This window comes from Acanthisitta chloris, unplaced genomic scaffold, assembly GCF_000695815.1.
Source record: "Acanthisitta chloris isolate BGI_N310 unplaced genomic scaffold, ASM69581v1 scaffold1061, whole genome shotgun sequence".
Lineage (NCBI taxonomy): Eukaryota > Metazoa > Chordata > Aves > Passeriformes > Acanthisittidae > Acanthisitta > Acanthisitta chloris.
In genome coordinates this window covers 59,656-74,162 of record NW_008657415.1, presented here as the reverse complement: position 1 = coordinate 74,162, position 14,507 = coordinate 59,656, and the positions used below count along the sequence as shown (strand labels likewise).

General features: G+C 40.4%; 1 protein-coding gene across 1 annotated transcript in view; it reads left to right on the top strand.

Moving 5' to 3' along the window:
* Window positions 1-3,320, top strand: part of HAS2 (hyaluronan synthase 2) — an 8,016-nt gene extending 4,696 nt beyond the window's left edge. Inside the window, exons 2-3 of the mRNA XM_009084682.1 lie at window positions 347-448; window positions 1,817-3,320. Coding sequence (XP_009082930.1) covers window positions 347-448; window positions 1,817-2,746 — 1,032 coding nt within the window. The 3' untranslated portion in view covers window positions 2,747-3,320. The remainder of the gene's footprint in view (window positions 1-346; window positions 449-1,816) is intronic.
* Window positions 3,321-14,507: the final 11,187 nt, after the last annotated feature.

Here is a 14,507-nt window from a genome sequence, read left to right as displayed (position 1 = left end):
GGAATCTGCTGCACACCCACAAACATTATCTTACTCTTCAGTGCCCCATATCTTAATCGAAGAAGCCAGCCCAGTGTGTCAGTAAAGCAAACAGAGCTGATACAGAAAAGAGGATTGTTTGTGTGCACAGCCTTCACAAGCTCTCTGTTTAGTTCAGCCCCACTCCTTGCTGCCTGCTGCAAGTGAATGGCCTTTAACACAAGTATCAATGCAAGCTCGAAAGTCAGATTTGATTGCATTCAGACAAAGACGCATTTGAAGTCACTACAACCACTCACATGATTTTTATTTTCTTCTCTAGTGTACTCCTTGACTCATTTTTGTTCTTGTTTTATCTTACTCATAGGTCTGTGATTCAGATACAATGCTTGATCCAGCCTCATCAGTGGAGATGGTAAAGGTTTTAGAAGAAGATCCAATGGTTGGAGGAGTTGGAGGTGATGTACAGGTGAATACAACAATTTAGATTAACAGAGGGGTTTCAGCAACTATTTGCATTAGATTTCCTTGCCTGGAATAGAGTTGAATATATTATATCAGTATATGTGTGTTTATACTATATGTATATATATTTTATGTGATACCATTATAGAGGCTCTTATCAAACCTTAACTTTTCTGTGCATTGAATGGAAACCCTTATTATTGGATGTGAGCACTGTGTGGTTTTAACACCCATAGCAAGCAAATACCCAAACAAAATATTATTTTTACCCATATGGGTGAAAAGCAGGACTCTGATGTTGTCAGGACTGTTGTGTCATCTTTGAGCCTCTGGGTATAGGTGCTTGCTCAGGGTACCAAAGAAAATTATTGGGGAGCAGGACGTTGAGAACAGGTCTCCCAAAGCCATGTCCAGCACCTCAAGCACTTCAGTTATATTACTACTGGCAGCCAATTTTGTTAGGAATAAAAGCCATTTTGAAATGCTGTGTACTATGCACTGTGTGTGTTGCTGGGTTTCCCCTGCATTCCTGTCAGGCAGGGCAATGGAAAGCCCTAGCATGTGCTGAAAACCCGAATGTGAAGCCACAGACTTGCACATCTGCTTGTACTCATACCTGCATTGAGTGTTCAGACTCCTAGGCTATGTCTATGCTGTATTTCAAGTGTAGGTCTGGGCTTCAGGTGAGCTTTGGGGTGTGCAGAAGACATAGACTGAGATCTTCATGTGGGCCTAAAGAAGACTCCATTGGAGTATCGCTGTATTTCTTGGGGCAACGTGACAGGGCTGGTACTGCAGAGACAGAACAGGTTGTTCTTCAAAGGGCCTAATGCTGGTTATGGGGATACAGTCCAGAGTCAAACCTCTAGGGCAAGCCATATAGTAGCAAAAAATTGAGGGTAAAGACCATTAGATTAGCTTTCCTCATGCTCTGGCACAGATTCGGGGGAGCTGAAGGAAGTCCTGCGAGTCCTAAAGATATGTGTGGGAAGAAAAGCAGCAGAAGGCCATGTCTGGGGCTTCATCAGCTCCAGTCAGAAAAGCCTGACTGGTCTTTAACCGAGGGTAAAGGGTAAGGAAGTATGAGTCAGAAAAGAAAAAAGTTTCTCGGTAGAGAATAGGAAAGGTTGTGAGGAAAAGAGAACATTTTGGTGGAACAGACTTTTGAAAGCTCCATCTCATCCTTGCTGTCAATGTCCTGTATGAGCTGTTTGGGTAGCTCCTGGGTTTGCCATGAGTTGGGCACAAGAATGAGATTTCTATCACATTTCTTCTATTGGTGCTCTAGTCTCTGCAAATTCCTCATTGATCGAATGTGTATATTTTCTGACTCAAGAGCTCATCTAAAATGAAAATTTTGTTTATTTTGCAGATTTTGAACAAATATGATTCCTGGATCTCCTTTCTGAGCAGCGTGAGATACTGGATGGCATTTAACATAGAAAGAGCCTGTCAGTCCTACTTCGGCTGTGTACAGTGCATCAGTGGACCTCTGGGGATGTACAGAAACTCTTTACTCCATGAATTTTTGGAAGATTGGTACAATCAAGAATTTATGGGCTCCCAGTGCAGCTTCGGAGATGACAGGCATCTAACAAACAGAGTGCTAAGTCTGGGCTATGCAACAAAATACACCGCTAGATCCAAGTGCCTTACCGAAACACCGATAGAGTATCTCAGGTGGCTGAATCAGCAGACCCGCTGGAGTAAATCATACTTTAGAGAGTGGCTTTATAATGCAATGTGGTTTCACAAGCACCATTTGTGGATGACCTATGAAGCTGTAATCACTGGATTCTTTCCTTTCTTCCTTATCGCCACAGTCATTCAGCTCTTCTACAGGGGAAAAATCTGGAACATCCTCCTCTTCTTATTGACAGTTCAGTTAGTTGGCCTGGTAAAGTCTTCCTTTGCCAGCTTCCTTAGGGGCAACATTGTCATGGTTTTCATGTCACTCTACTCAGTGTTGTACATGTCAAGTTTACTGCCAGCAAAGATGTTTGCAATTGCCACAATAAACAAAGCAGGGTGGGGCACATCAGGAAGGAAAACCATTGTAGTTAATTTTATAGGACTCATTCCAGTCTCCATTTGGTTTACAATCCTCCTAGGTGGCGTAATTTTCACTATCTACAAGGAATCAAAAAAGCCATTTACTGAGGCAAAACAGACAGTTCTCATCATCGGCACAATACTCTATGCATGTTACTGGGTTATGCTTTTGACTTTGTACTTGGTTCTTATCACCAAATGTGGCAGGAGGAAGAAAGAGCCACAATATGACATGGTGCTAGACGTATGATGTTTCTATGAGAAGTTACCCAGAGTTGTAAAGCAACCCAACGACCTTGTAGTATCTGTGGCATCAGACATATGTTGCCAAGGGAAATGGATCACTGCTGCTGGGAATAGGACACTTATATTCCTCTGGGTTCATTTTCATCCTGCCAAAGTAAGAAAAAAAGAACATTTTTTTTTCTGGGGGGGGGGACACGCAAACCACACAGTTTCGACCTGTTCTCAAGAAAATGGGAGAACTTCTATGTTTATGCACTTTTTTATTGTGCATATGCCTGACAGTGTTACGTTCTATATACCTCACTGGTCATGCTTATGTGTGTGGACAGAAAGGAAAGGAGTGTGGAGAATCGAGAAAAGGACCTTACAACCCCTTGCAACCTAATTTATGAACTTATCCTTTTTTTATTGTTCTGTTTATAGGAAGGGTCTTTTGTGTTAGGCTGCCAAATGTAATGCCAAAGGTAAGTTTTAAGAGGCCATTGGCTGAGCTGTATTTTTATATTATTGTATTATTTGTGTGTGTGTATTTTTAAGCCAACTTTTTTTTAAATCACATATTTTATATTTTACTATCTGCCAAAAAAAGCTGCCTCCCCAACATTTTGTTCTTTAGCCTTTTTTAATATATTTGGGGACAAAAAATCATACATTCTCCCCCAAAATTTCTGCTGAAATGATATTGTTCACAACAGAAAGCATAAAAAGTCTCTGTGCATCTCTGCATTTTTGCAACTGTTAAATGGTTATTTCTGTGAAAAAGCATTTAAATGTGCTCTTTTAAGACATTTATTAGGAAAGGCCTAGCATTGTCAGGTTTTGAATACAAGCATATTTGTGCATAAAAAAGGCCAAAGGGGTAGATATGTGCAATGGGACCTGAGGAGTCAAAAACTTCTGATCTGGAAAAATATTGGCCACCCAAAACTGGTATTGACTTCACTGATGGTCGTAGTTGTCCATAATCTGCTAGTACCAAGCAGATAATTCAGATATTTTATTAAGAAACCCAAAACACAAACATGGAAGGAAAACTTATCAACACTTTCAAAATGTGTGTGTGTTTTACTATAAAACACTTGCAGTGCCCTTCATACAATTTACAGAAAATACAAACATCAATGTCTCTGACATCCAGTGTGATACAGACCCAGTACTGAGCCAAATAATTTGACTAGAGCATATCTACCAGAAGAGAAGCCAATTTTTTAATCAGAAAACATCAAGTCTTAGCAAATTCCTCACTTCCTTGGTGCCTAATAATCAGTCTTGGACATTTATTTTGGACCGTGGTTTTGAGAAATATTATTCAGGACTAAATTCTGCAGTCCTTCACCAGCCAAAGGAATGTGGCATTGAGCCCTAATATACTTTATAAAGAGCAACAGAAAACCAGCTGCCCTTTTTATATTTTGGTATTAAAAGCACTGTGGTAAAGCAGAAATCAGCATATGATGCTTAAAGAACTTAGAAGCATTTTCAGCTTCTCTTTTTTTATGCAGACGTGAATAGATTCTGCTGTAGAATGAGCTGCACACACACTACCTTATTTGTCTGATTATCTTGAGGTACATGATTGCTTGAAAGTCATACTAATATTATGTTAATGATTGGACAGTTGATTCATGTTGATTACAAAATAGAACAGTATTAAAGAAAAAGCAAGAGAAATGGTAAAAATAAAAAAATCTTGACTATGCCTTTTAACTATTTATGATGTAAATTAAAGCTTGGGTTAACATTCAAATGTCAAATAAATCTTCTCATTCTATAAAAAGATTGGATTAATTGCCTGTATTTATTCTAGCAATTATTCAATGTACTTCCAATATAGGTTGTATAGTATAATTGTTACTTTCATAAATAAAATATTTTTGATAAGATTATGACTAATTAATGGTATTTCTTACCAGCACTTATGCTTTGAAGCCACAAATCTGCACATTTTGAAGGCTGTTGTTATCATGTCATCAGCCTGATTTCCAAGTGGGAATTTGCCATCATGTCAAGCCATTGAGCTCCTGTGGAGTGCATGCCTGAGGAAGCTGGGGTTGGTCCCTGCCCTGAGAGGCAGTGCAGTACATGGCTAGCACTCAGAACCTTTCCCCACCTCTGCCAGGGGCTGCTAGATCAATTAGGTCAAAACACTTCCTTCCCTCTTTCCTCAGCTTCCCGATTTGTAAAACAGGAATAGCAATCCCACTTCCTTTTGAGAAGCACTTTGAAGTTTATGGCCAAAGTGCTTCACATGAGACCTGATGTTTTCCAGCCCTTCTGTCTGCTGGAAGTCACCACCCTCCGTAGCTGGGGAAGCAGAAGAGGACATGTACATGGCTCCTCATTACTGCTGTTTGTCCAGCCCCCTTTGCCCTCGCACAGTTGAAGCACGTGTGTATTTTCTGTCACTGAGGATTATGGGCAGCAGCCACTGCCACAGGAACAGAGGAACTGGGGGCAAAGTGATACCTCACACATCTCTCAGACTATGACAGGATCATCACAGGTCAACTACTTAGGAGACAGCCTCTCAGTCCTCAGTGCTTGTTACCCTGTGTCTACTTACTGTGCCCAGTATTGAGTTCTCCAGTACAAGGATGTCGTTGATAAATTGGGGTGAGTTCAGTCCAGGGGCAGTGGGATGGCTTGGGCTAGAGCAGAGGGGCTGAGAGAGCTGAGCTGATCAGGCTGGAGAAGGGTTGGCTTCGGCAGGAGGACCCTAAGGTCACCTCCAGTACCTATAGAGAGGTTTTCAAGAAGATGGTTCCAGGCTCTTCACAGTGCTGCTCGGTGTGAAGATGAAAGACTACAAGTTTAAATTGAAAGGGGAGAGGTTCAAGGCTCAGCCTGGGTATGAATAGGGACTTCTTCCGTGTGAAGACAGTCAGACATCTAAGCAGGTTGCCAGGACAGCGCGACCTCCATCCTGGGAGCATTTCACGACTAGACTAAAGTCCTGAGATGCCTGGTCTGACTTCAGAGCTGGCCATACTTTTAAGCAAGAGGCTGGGCTAGAGGCCTCTGAGGCTCCTTCCAACACAAATTCTCCTGTCATCCTTTCTGAAGCAGGTGCTGACAGATCCCCCCTGCATGGAAGCTCATTCCCATCTCTGTTCCCCACATATCCATCCTGACCCCAGACACAAATAGCTTAGCAGTAGCTGGTGCTGAGTACCCAAAAAATCAGAGCCCTTCCTGTGACTGTGTCAACTCTTCTCACCATGTTTGTGGCTGTTTTAAAAAAGTTTCAGCAGAAAACAAGACTAGAAAACAGTTCTTAATGAAAGTGTTCTCAGACAAAATTTTCAATAACATTTCCTGTTTTTCATTAATAGCAAATATATTTATGAGATCTCTAGCAAAAGAAGAAAGCATTAAAACAAAAATTCATGCTTTGTTTAGAATCTTTTTTTAAAAAAAAAACCCAGATTTATTTTAGCCACCTCTCTATCAAGAGATGGTGCTGAACATTATAAAACTCCCACAAACTATGATTTCCACATAAAAGTTTAAAAACAATATTTTTAAAAAATGCACTGAATTGGCAATATCTGAAATTATAAACCATTTCCAGAGTAAAGTAATTTGGGTTTGAGAGCATCTGTTTGCTGAGAACAGGTGTGATGCAAAACCTACGATAATCAGAGGTGCAGCAGGGAGGAAGGACCCTGCCTGTTCTGCCTGCTAACAAGCTTTGATTTGGCCAAGAATCAGGTTTCTTTCAATGGGAAATGCATGAATATTTAGCAGAACCTTTCTAGAAGGCAGAAAAATTCCCGTCAGACACATACTGCCAAACATGTCCTGATGCACAAGCTGTTGTAAATCTGTCTATTAAAAAATTTGGTCTAAATTTTATTCTTAGCAAGAGATATGATGGCAAAGAGGAGACAAAAACACTGAAAGCTGTTGATGAGGTTTGGTATTACTGCGTCTTTGTTGCAAATGCCACTGTTCTCTGGCGTTAACACAATTAGCTTAAATATAGTACAATTTTTCCCTCAGCTCTTTCTTGGTCTATGTTTGCTGCTTCAGTTTCCTATCTGATAGATGGATGGTTGTGTGCCAAAAGTTGTTGCTGCTACTTCCAGTTATGGAAGCTATGGAAAAAGTATGTTATCTTTTATATATTAAAGTATTCTGTCTCTACCAAATAAATCCAACTTATTCTGCTAGAATAACCCTAAGATTTCTGTAAGTTACCATGACTGCATAGAGGAAAATAACCTTTTAGGTACACCTACACTAAATAAATGGGAGACCTAGACCATGTCTTTAGGCTTTGGTACGTGATAATACTCTGTACTGTTCAGGTGTATAGTCTGTGGCATGTTTTTGCCATAGGTCAGAGAGTTCTACACCACAAAATGCTGGACACAGCATTGTACATATGTGTAAGTTACCATGACTGCATAGAGGAAAATAACCTTTTAGGTACACCTACACTAAATAAATGGGAGACCTAGACCATGTCTTTAGGCTTTGGTACGTGATAATACTCTGTACTGTTCAGGTGTATAGTCTGTGGCATGTTTTTGCCATAGGTCAGAGAGTTCTACACCACAAAATGCTGGACACAGCATTGTACATATGAATCGAATTGATATTCAGGAATCAGCCTGGTTTGGGAGAATGTAGGGCTTAGGTGTGATCTGTGTCATCAGCTGTTCTCAGGATTGAAAATAGTCCCTGGTTTTGGCTTTTGTTTTGGCTTTTGTTTTACTAGACTAAATATAAGGACAATGAAGGTCAGTCCACCCCTTACTGGGCATCATGTGGGATCTTATCCTCTCAAGAGATCCATGGATGTCATTAGTTCTGCAGCTATTGAAAACATCTTTCTTTTGTTTCCTTTCCATTAAGAAACTCCACACATTTTCTATTCCTTTAGTCATGTGCAGGAAGCAAGAAAAAACACTATCCAATGTCTAGGACTCATTTCATTAATATTTCCATTGCTTCTTTTACAGCACTCTTTCTGGGCTGCCTTTCTCCTGGTACTTCAATTTGCTCCAGGTTGGACACACCCTGTAGAAATGAAATGGTTATGACAGAATCTTTTTTTTGGCTGCTTCTCGTAAATATCAGTGAGAACAGAAAGCAGTAAGAGCTTGCCCGTGATCAGTGTTGCTTTATATAACCCAAGAGAGTGAAGTCACATTATTAGAGAACCCACAGAAAAAGCATGCACAAGAGTGACAGCTAGCAAGTGAATCACAGGAAATTAGATTTTGTAAATTCCTCTGCCCATGTAATTATTTATTTCATAGTCTTTAGGAGTGAAGTTAGCACTTTTGACTATGCCTTGACCCTACAGCACTTTGAGGGCACATAGAACACCACAGCCATGAAGGACTGAGATGAATTTGGCTAAAAATAAATTAAATGGGCAGCATGCTCTAAATTAATTACAAGATTGTGGCCTGTATCTGTTACCCAAAATTGCTCTCAGGTTTTCCATACTGATTCGTTTTAATGAAAGTAGCTTACAGGCTGAACCATCCAGTGAGTTGAGGCTGCAGATCACCAGTGGTTTCTGTCTGCCCTCATTCTTCACCCTTCCACAAAAATTTCACAACATCTTGTCAGCATGAGCTGGTCCTGGCCTGAATTCTGCCAGCGTCTATGTATTAGAAAATACCTCAGTATCAAAAGAGAAGCTTTGTGAAGATCATAGGAGAGGGATCCTCAAAAAAAAAGAAAGAAAAAAAAAGAGTCATGTTATAACAGAGATAAAAAAGCAGCATTGTACAGTACCCAAAATGGCTATTTCATGCTTATACTGTAGAACAACAGACCTCATTCCCTCCAAGTGTATGTTACTGCTCATTGCCTATGGATCAGCTCAGATCACTGGCTCATAGTTTAATTCCGTTTGGAGGGCCCTCAGGAGATCATCTACTCCAACCTTTTGCTCAAAGCAGGGACAACTATGAAATAAAAACAACCCCAGAGAAGACTCAATCACACTATTAGCACAGCCTTTTCCTAAATGCTAAGATTGGCCAGACAAGTCCTACCCCAGCTGCCTCCAGGCAAAGAACACCAGGTTACTCCAAAGGGTGAGCCCAGCACCCCATGCATACATCCACACAGGGTGGTAGTGTGGCAGTGATGTACCAACACCCTGATTTGGAGCAAGAATCCTAACTGCAGCCATACCATTTCTCTAGCCATCAAGTCAATATCCTTCACATATCACTTCTTTTCTCATTTTCCCACCATACATGGGTTGATATACATTTATCCATATCTATCTATATTTCTTCCTAGATCATAAGAGTCCATTTCTTATAGTTAGACAAAATCCTAGCAGATAGAACAGTTTCACATGTGTTGAACCTGCATGTGGCAGATTGGCTGCAGACAGAGATTCTTCTTCCTTTTGATTTTAACAAACAGCTCTATCTCTACTTAATCTTGTTGGGTTTTGTTGCTATTCTTGTTTGGTTTTTTTTAAATGACCACCAAGGAGACTTGCTGGCAGCTCTTCCTGGAGATAGAAAGAGGAAGAGAAGTGAATGGTTAATGTTCTGACCTGCCATCTGACTGAGCATGTCATATAAGTTGATTAAATGTTCAGGTGCAAAATCTGTGGTGCTTGATTCCAGCCAAGAGAAAGTTCAACTAAAACCACCTAAAAGGGGTATTCATGTAACTCTGAACATGGATATGCCCCAGAAGTTTAATGAAAACCAGGTATGATCCTGAAATTGCATCACAGTTATTTTTTAAAAATTATCCATTTGTTTCTTTGTGGAGGTCTCTTCAGACACTTTTATCTATTAAAATTTCTCTCAAAGATAAAGACTAAACAGATACAAGCCAGGTTTAGACTAATGTGAAAATATATGCCCTCCAAAAGCCTTGTCTACACAAGAAAATCTGATGTGGCCAAAATCTTTGTGATTTTACTTGTTGTAGTATAAGTGTCACCATATTTAGTTTGTTTCTTAGGAAATTATGCCCATAGTTGTAAAACTGAAACTTGTGTTTACTCGCTTGTACAAAGAAGAAAAGTGCACTTAAATTGTGATACTAAATTGGTTTAATCAAACTGGCAAAGAAACATGACATTTTTATGTCAATTTATGCCAACTACATTTTAGTTCAGTCTCACATGATTTATCTTAAGATTAAGCCATGATGTGAATTTACAGCACTTCTTTTCCATGAGGATTGCCCTGGGCAAATTCTTGCTCTGCAGTAACAGTGAGCATGTCTGCAGCATCAGAATCATTAGTTATATTGCATTTGCCACAGGGCAAGAGAGGAAATATGGACAGATAATGTATGAAGATTAAAGCAGTATAAACTCATGCCCTGGGATGTTCAGAGCTTTTAGATGTATATGTACCTTAAACTAGGTTTGATATTAGAAAAAGGTTCTTAAGCCAGAGGGTGTTTGGGCACTGGAACAGGCTCCCCAAGGAAGTGGTCACAGCACCAAGGCTGCCAGAGTTCAAGAAGCATCTGGACAATGCTCTCAGGCACATCATGTGGTTCTCAGGGATGTCCTGTGCAGGGCCAAGAGTTGGACTTGATGATCCTTGTGGGTCCCTCCCAGCTCTGAAGATTTTGTGATTCTGTGGTCAGTACTGCCTTCTAGAAAAGCCAGGAGCATGTGCACACAAAGACACCTGAGACATGTGAAGTGAATTACCAAAATTTCAACCTGTTATTTAAAGTGTGGGAATCCTCCATTTTGAATGTGTTTTCAGAATAAAGACAACTCTGATTTGATTTAGTAACACCTCCTCCCCTTCCTATTTTTTTTGAGGGGAGTAGGACTTTAGTATAGTTTACCTCTTGCACACTAGAAGTCTGAGCAAGATGTGCTCACATGGAATCACAGAATCACAAAATCAATTAGGTTGGAAATTTAAAGTGTGGGAATCCTCCATTTTGAATGTGTTTTCAGAATAAAGACAACTCTGATTTGATTTAGTAACACCTCCTCCCCTTCCTATTTTTTTTGAGGGGAGTAGGACTTTAGTATAGTTTACCTCTTGCACACTAGAAGTCTGAGCAAGATGTGCTCACATGGAATCACAGAATCACAAAATCAATTAGGTTGGAAATTACCTCTGAGATCATCAAGTCTAACCTATGACCCAACACCACCATCTAAACCATGCCATGGTACTAAGTGTCATGTCCAGTCTTTCCTTAAACACCTCCAGGGATGGTGACCCCACTACCTCCCTGGGTAGTCCATTCCAATGTCTATTCACCCTTTCTGTGAAGAAATTCTTCCTAATGCCCAGCCTAAACTTCCCCTGGCACAGCTTAAGCCTATGTCCTCTACTCTTGTCACTAGTTTCCTGGGAGAAGGGGCTGACCCCAACACAATCACAAGTGTCCTGTAAGGAGTTGCTCTCCCGCAGGCACAAGAAGATACTGAGCACACGATGCCTACTGCAGAGCAAATTAAGCTGAGATAGTTGCAGGTGTACCTCTGTGGACTGTCTCTGCATAGGACTTTGCACAGGCCAGAACCAAAACACTTGCCTCATGTTGTCAGGATCCACTTTCCTCAGGCTGTTCTTAGGTGAACTGGAAGCAGGCTGTCAGCTGAACACCTGCATATGCCCCTCTGAAGCAACTCCAGTGCATGACAGATGCTCAGGTTGTATATATGATATACCCAAGTGGTAAAACAGAACATGCTGTATGTGCAGGAAACCCATATTAGCCAGGAGTCACAGGAGTTGGGTGAGCAAGTGAGACATTCGATCCCAGTAACAGAGGAGTTTCATCACTAAAGGAAGCATAAAAATCCTGTAAATAAGCTATCTCACAGCACACCATATCCCTTTGCAGCCACATGAGCATTGCTGTGGCTGCTCTGCCTGGAGACATTGTCATATCAACCTGTTACCCCAGGACAAAAAGAGTGTGAACTTACAGTGCTTTATGCTGGGTGCAGTTGCCACGGTACATGGCCCTGCCTTTTGGCCCACTGGAAGCAGTTTACTCTTTTGCTGGCAGACCAGCTGCTTCACAGTTACTGCAACATTGACAGCATGCTCACAGGCAGCTGCCAGATCCATTAATTGCAATTTTTATAATTATTAGTCTTTAATTCTAGTAATTAATTATTAGATGGTCATTTGGCTTAACACAGTTCCAGTTCTAAAACACACTCTGTAATCAGTTGGATTCATGCCATCAATTACCCACAGACCTTCTGCAGAGTGTGCTCTCCAGGCAGCCTGACACATCTCACATGAGTATCTATACCTGTTGGGGAGCCAGTGCTGCTCACAACTGCCAGCTTGGCCCCTCTCTTGCTTTGTCGCTGCTCTGATTGCTCCTTATGTTCTTAATTAAATTAAAGGAGTGTGAGGTTCTGGCCAAATTAATAATGGCTGGGAATCAACATTCGTATTTCTCTTGCAGCTTTGAAGTCTGTCTAATCTCTCCTGTTATCACTATAATATCTGAGATGTGATGAGGGCTTTTTAAGTACACAGATTAGACAGATTGCAAAGTTAATGGGGACATATGGGTGTTGTTTCCCAGCCATTATTCTCTCTGTAATTGTGGTGGAAAGAATCTGTCAGCAGAAATGCTCTCCTCGGTAATACATTGCTGCAGCATATTGGTAAATGTGGGGAGAGTGCTGGTCTGTGAAAGTGTTCTGCACACATGATCAGCCACTCCATACCTTTTGCTTTGGTATTTTTTTAAACACATAACCAGTGACAGAGTCATTTGGAAATATATCTGGCATTGACTTCAGCTTGCCAAGAACTTTATGACGTTTATCAACCCCATGTTGAAATAAAACAAAAAGCTTATTATCTTTAGTTTTTTTGCCTGTGACTTTTAGGTGATACACTATGTGCTAATAAGCAAAGCCCCAGGAAACTCAGCATCACTACACAGGACACCTGCATCCTTTTGTTTTCCAGCCACTTCCTCAAATCTAATTTGTTACTTCTCTGTTTAAGTCAGCACAGCCAGGCATGTATAAAAGTAAAGTCTTAACTACCTATAGCAATTACATGTTATGTTTCATAGGATTAGGCAGGAAGCACTCCATAAATTCCAGTAGTTAACACTTGTTTTAATTGAATTGCTCCCGAAGTTTGAATGGAACTGGTATTCCTCTGCTCTGAAGGTTGGTTTCCCAAAACACGGCTGCATAACAACAAACAGATGTTTTCCAAGGGGGCCAAGGCCACATTTCTAGTGATAGCAAAGCAATGCCCCTGTTTTGTGTATTTGTCAAGTATCTCTGCATCTGAAATAGTTGGGAAAAACTTTCCTTTTGGTTCAGCTACATTGAATCCATCGGCATTAACAGAAGTTTAAAAACATCTGCAATTATTTGGAGTTTAGTGCGTATTAAATAATTTGATCTTGATTTGTCTTCTTGTTCACAGGCAGAACAAGTCATCAGGATGCAGGGACACGTGTTTTTCCAAGAAAAGCAGAAAAGCAGATAATGGATCATTCCTTAGATCCAGATCCATGTAGGCTGTAAAACATACTATGCTATAGGACTGTATCCTAGCAGAGCAGCTTTGCCTGTTCATATGAGGTAAACTACTAAAATAACTTGCCCAGGACAATATTGTGCTTTAGGAGACTTGTATCTAGACCAGTCACAAATACTTCCTATTGATTTAGAAATAGCTGAGGCATGCAACATGCTCCCACCTTTGTACCTGCTGCCATAGCAGATTATATGCTTTGAATCCTCACCTGCTTCAGCATCAGGTCATCCAGGTTAATGCAAACCATGTTCATCAATGCTAACTTCAGGTAAAATATTTGAACAACAATATTCAGGCAAATAGCACTCTCACTCCCTTCTATGACCCTAGTTGTGGAGGCAACAATAGGAGCCAACAGCCAGGGTTATTTACTTCTTTCAGAGCTACAGCTACATCAGAAGGCACTGTCTGTCTTTGCCCTGATACATGTAGACTGTAATCCAGCTGGCATCATCCTGTGCTGCTGCTGCCAAACTTCTGAGAGGGAGGGGCTGCATATTTTAAAGCCTTGTCTGCACATGTCAGTTTATTTAGTATATGCTAAGTCATTTATTTTAATCAAATAGATCAATGAAACTCTTGAGAGTTTGCTCAGGCACACCTGTTTTGGTTTTTGCTTTTAATCCTGTGTTATTTGGAATCAAAGCCAAAAAAGCTATTCTTACACCACAGTGAGTCTGTTCAAGAGTAGAAGAGGCCTCCCCCACGGATTGTCCTATATTATTATGATGTTCATACAAACAGTAAAATTCAGACAAGCCACAACTCATTGCAAACAGGAACATACTAACACTAAAATGCTAGAAGGAGCAGTCTTACATTACTTACATTGGAGCAGAATACTCTAGAAAAGTAGATTCCAACTCACAACTCTGAAAGCCTCAAAACCTGGTCATTTTCAGAAAAAATAAGTTTAAAGATGAGACCAGCAGGCAGAGCTGAACTTGCAACTTCTGCAGTTTTGTTTTTAACTTCCATCCATGAGCTAACTGCAGGTTGAAGAGAACTGAAGAGGGTTTCTTCCCATCTCTAATGGCTATACTATCACTGTTGAATGTCTTCTTAAGTCAACCCTAATTATGCTTTAGTATTTAGCAGAAAGGTAAGTAATTCTCCATTTAATAAACTCCGAAGTTCTGTGAAATGCATTCCTGTTTAACACATCTAGTAAAAATAAGACTCCTCAGAAATTGTTTTCCATTTAAAGAACTGAATATGTTTGTTAATGCTATAAATACAGATTCTGTATTTATAAATGTTCAG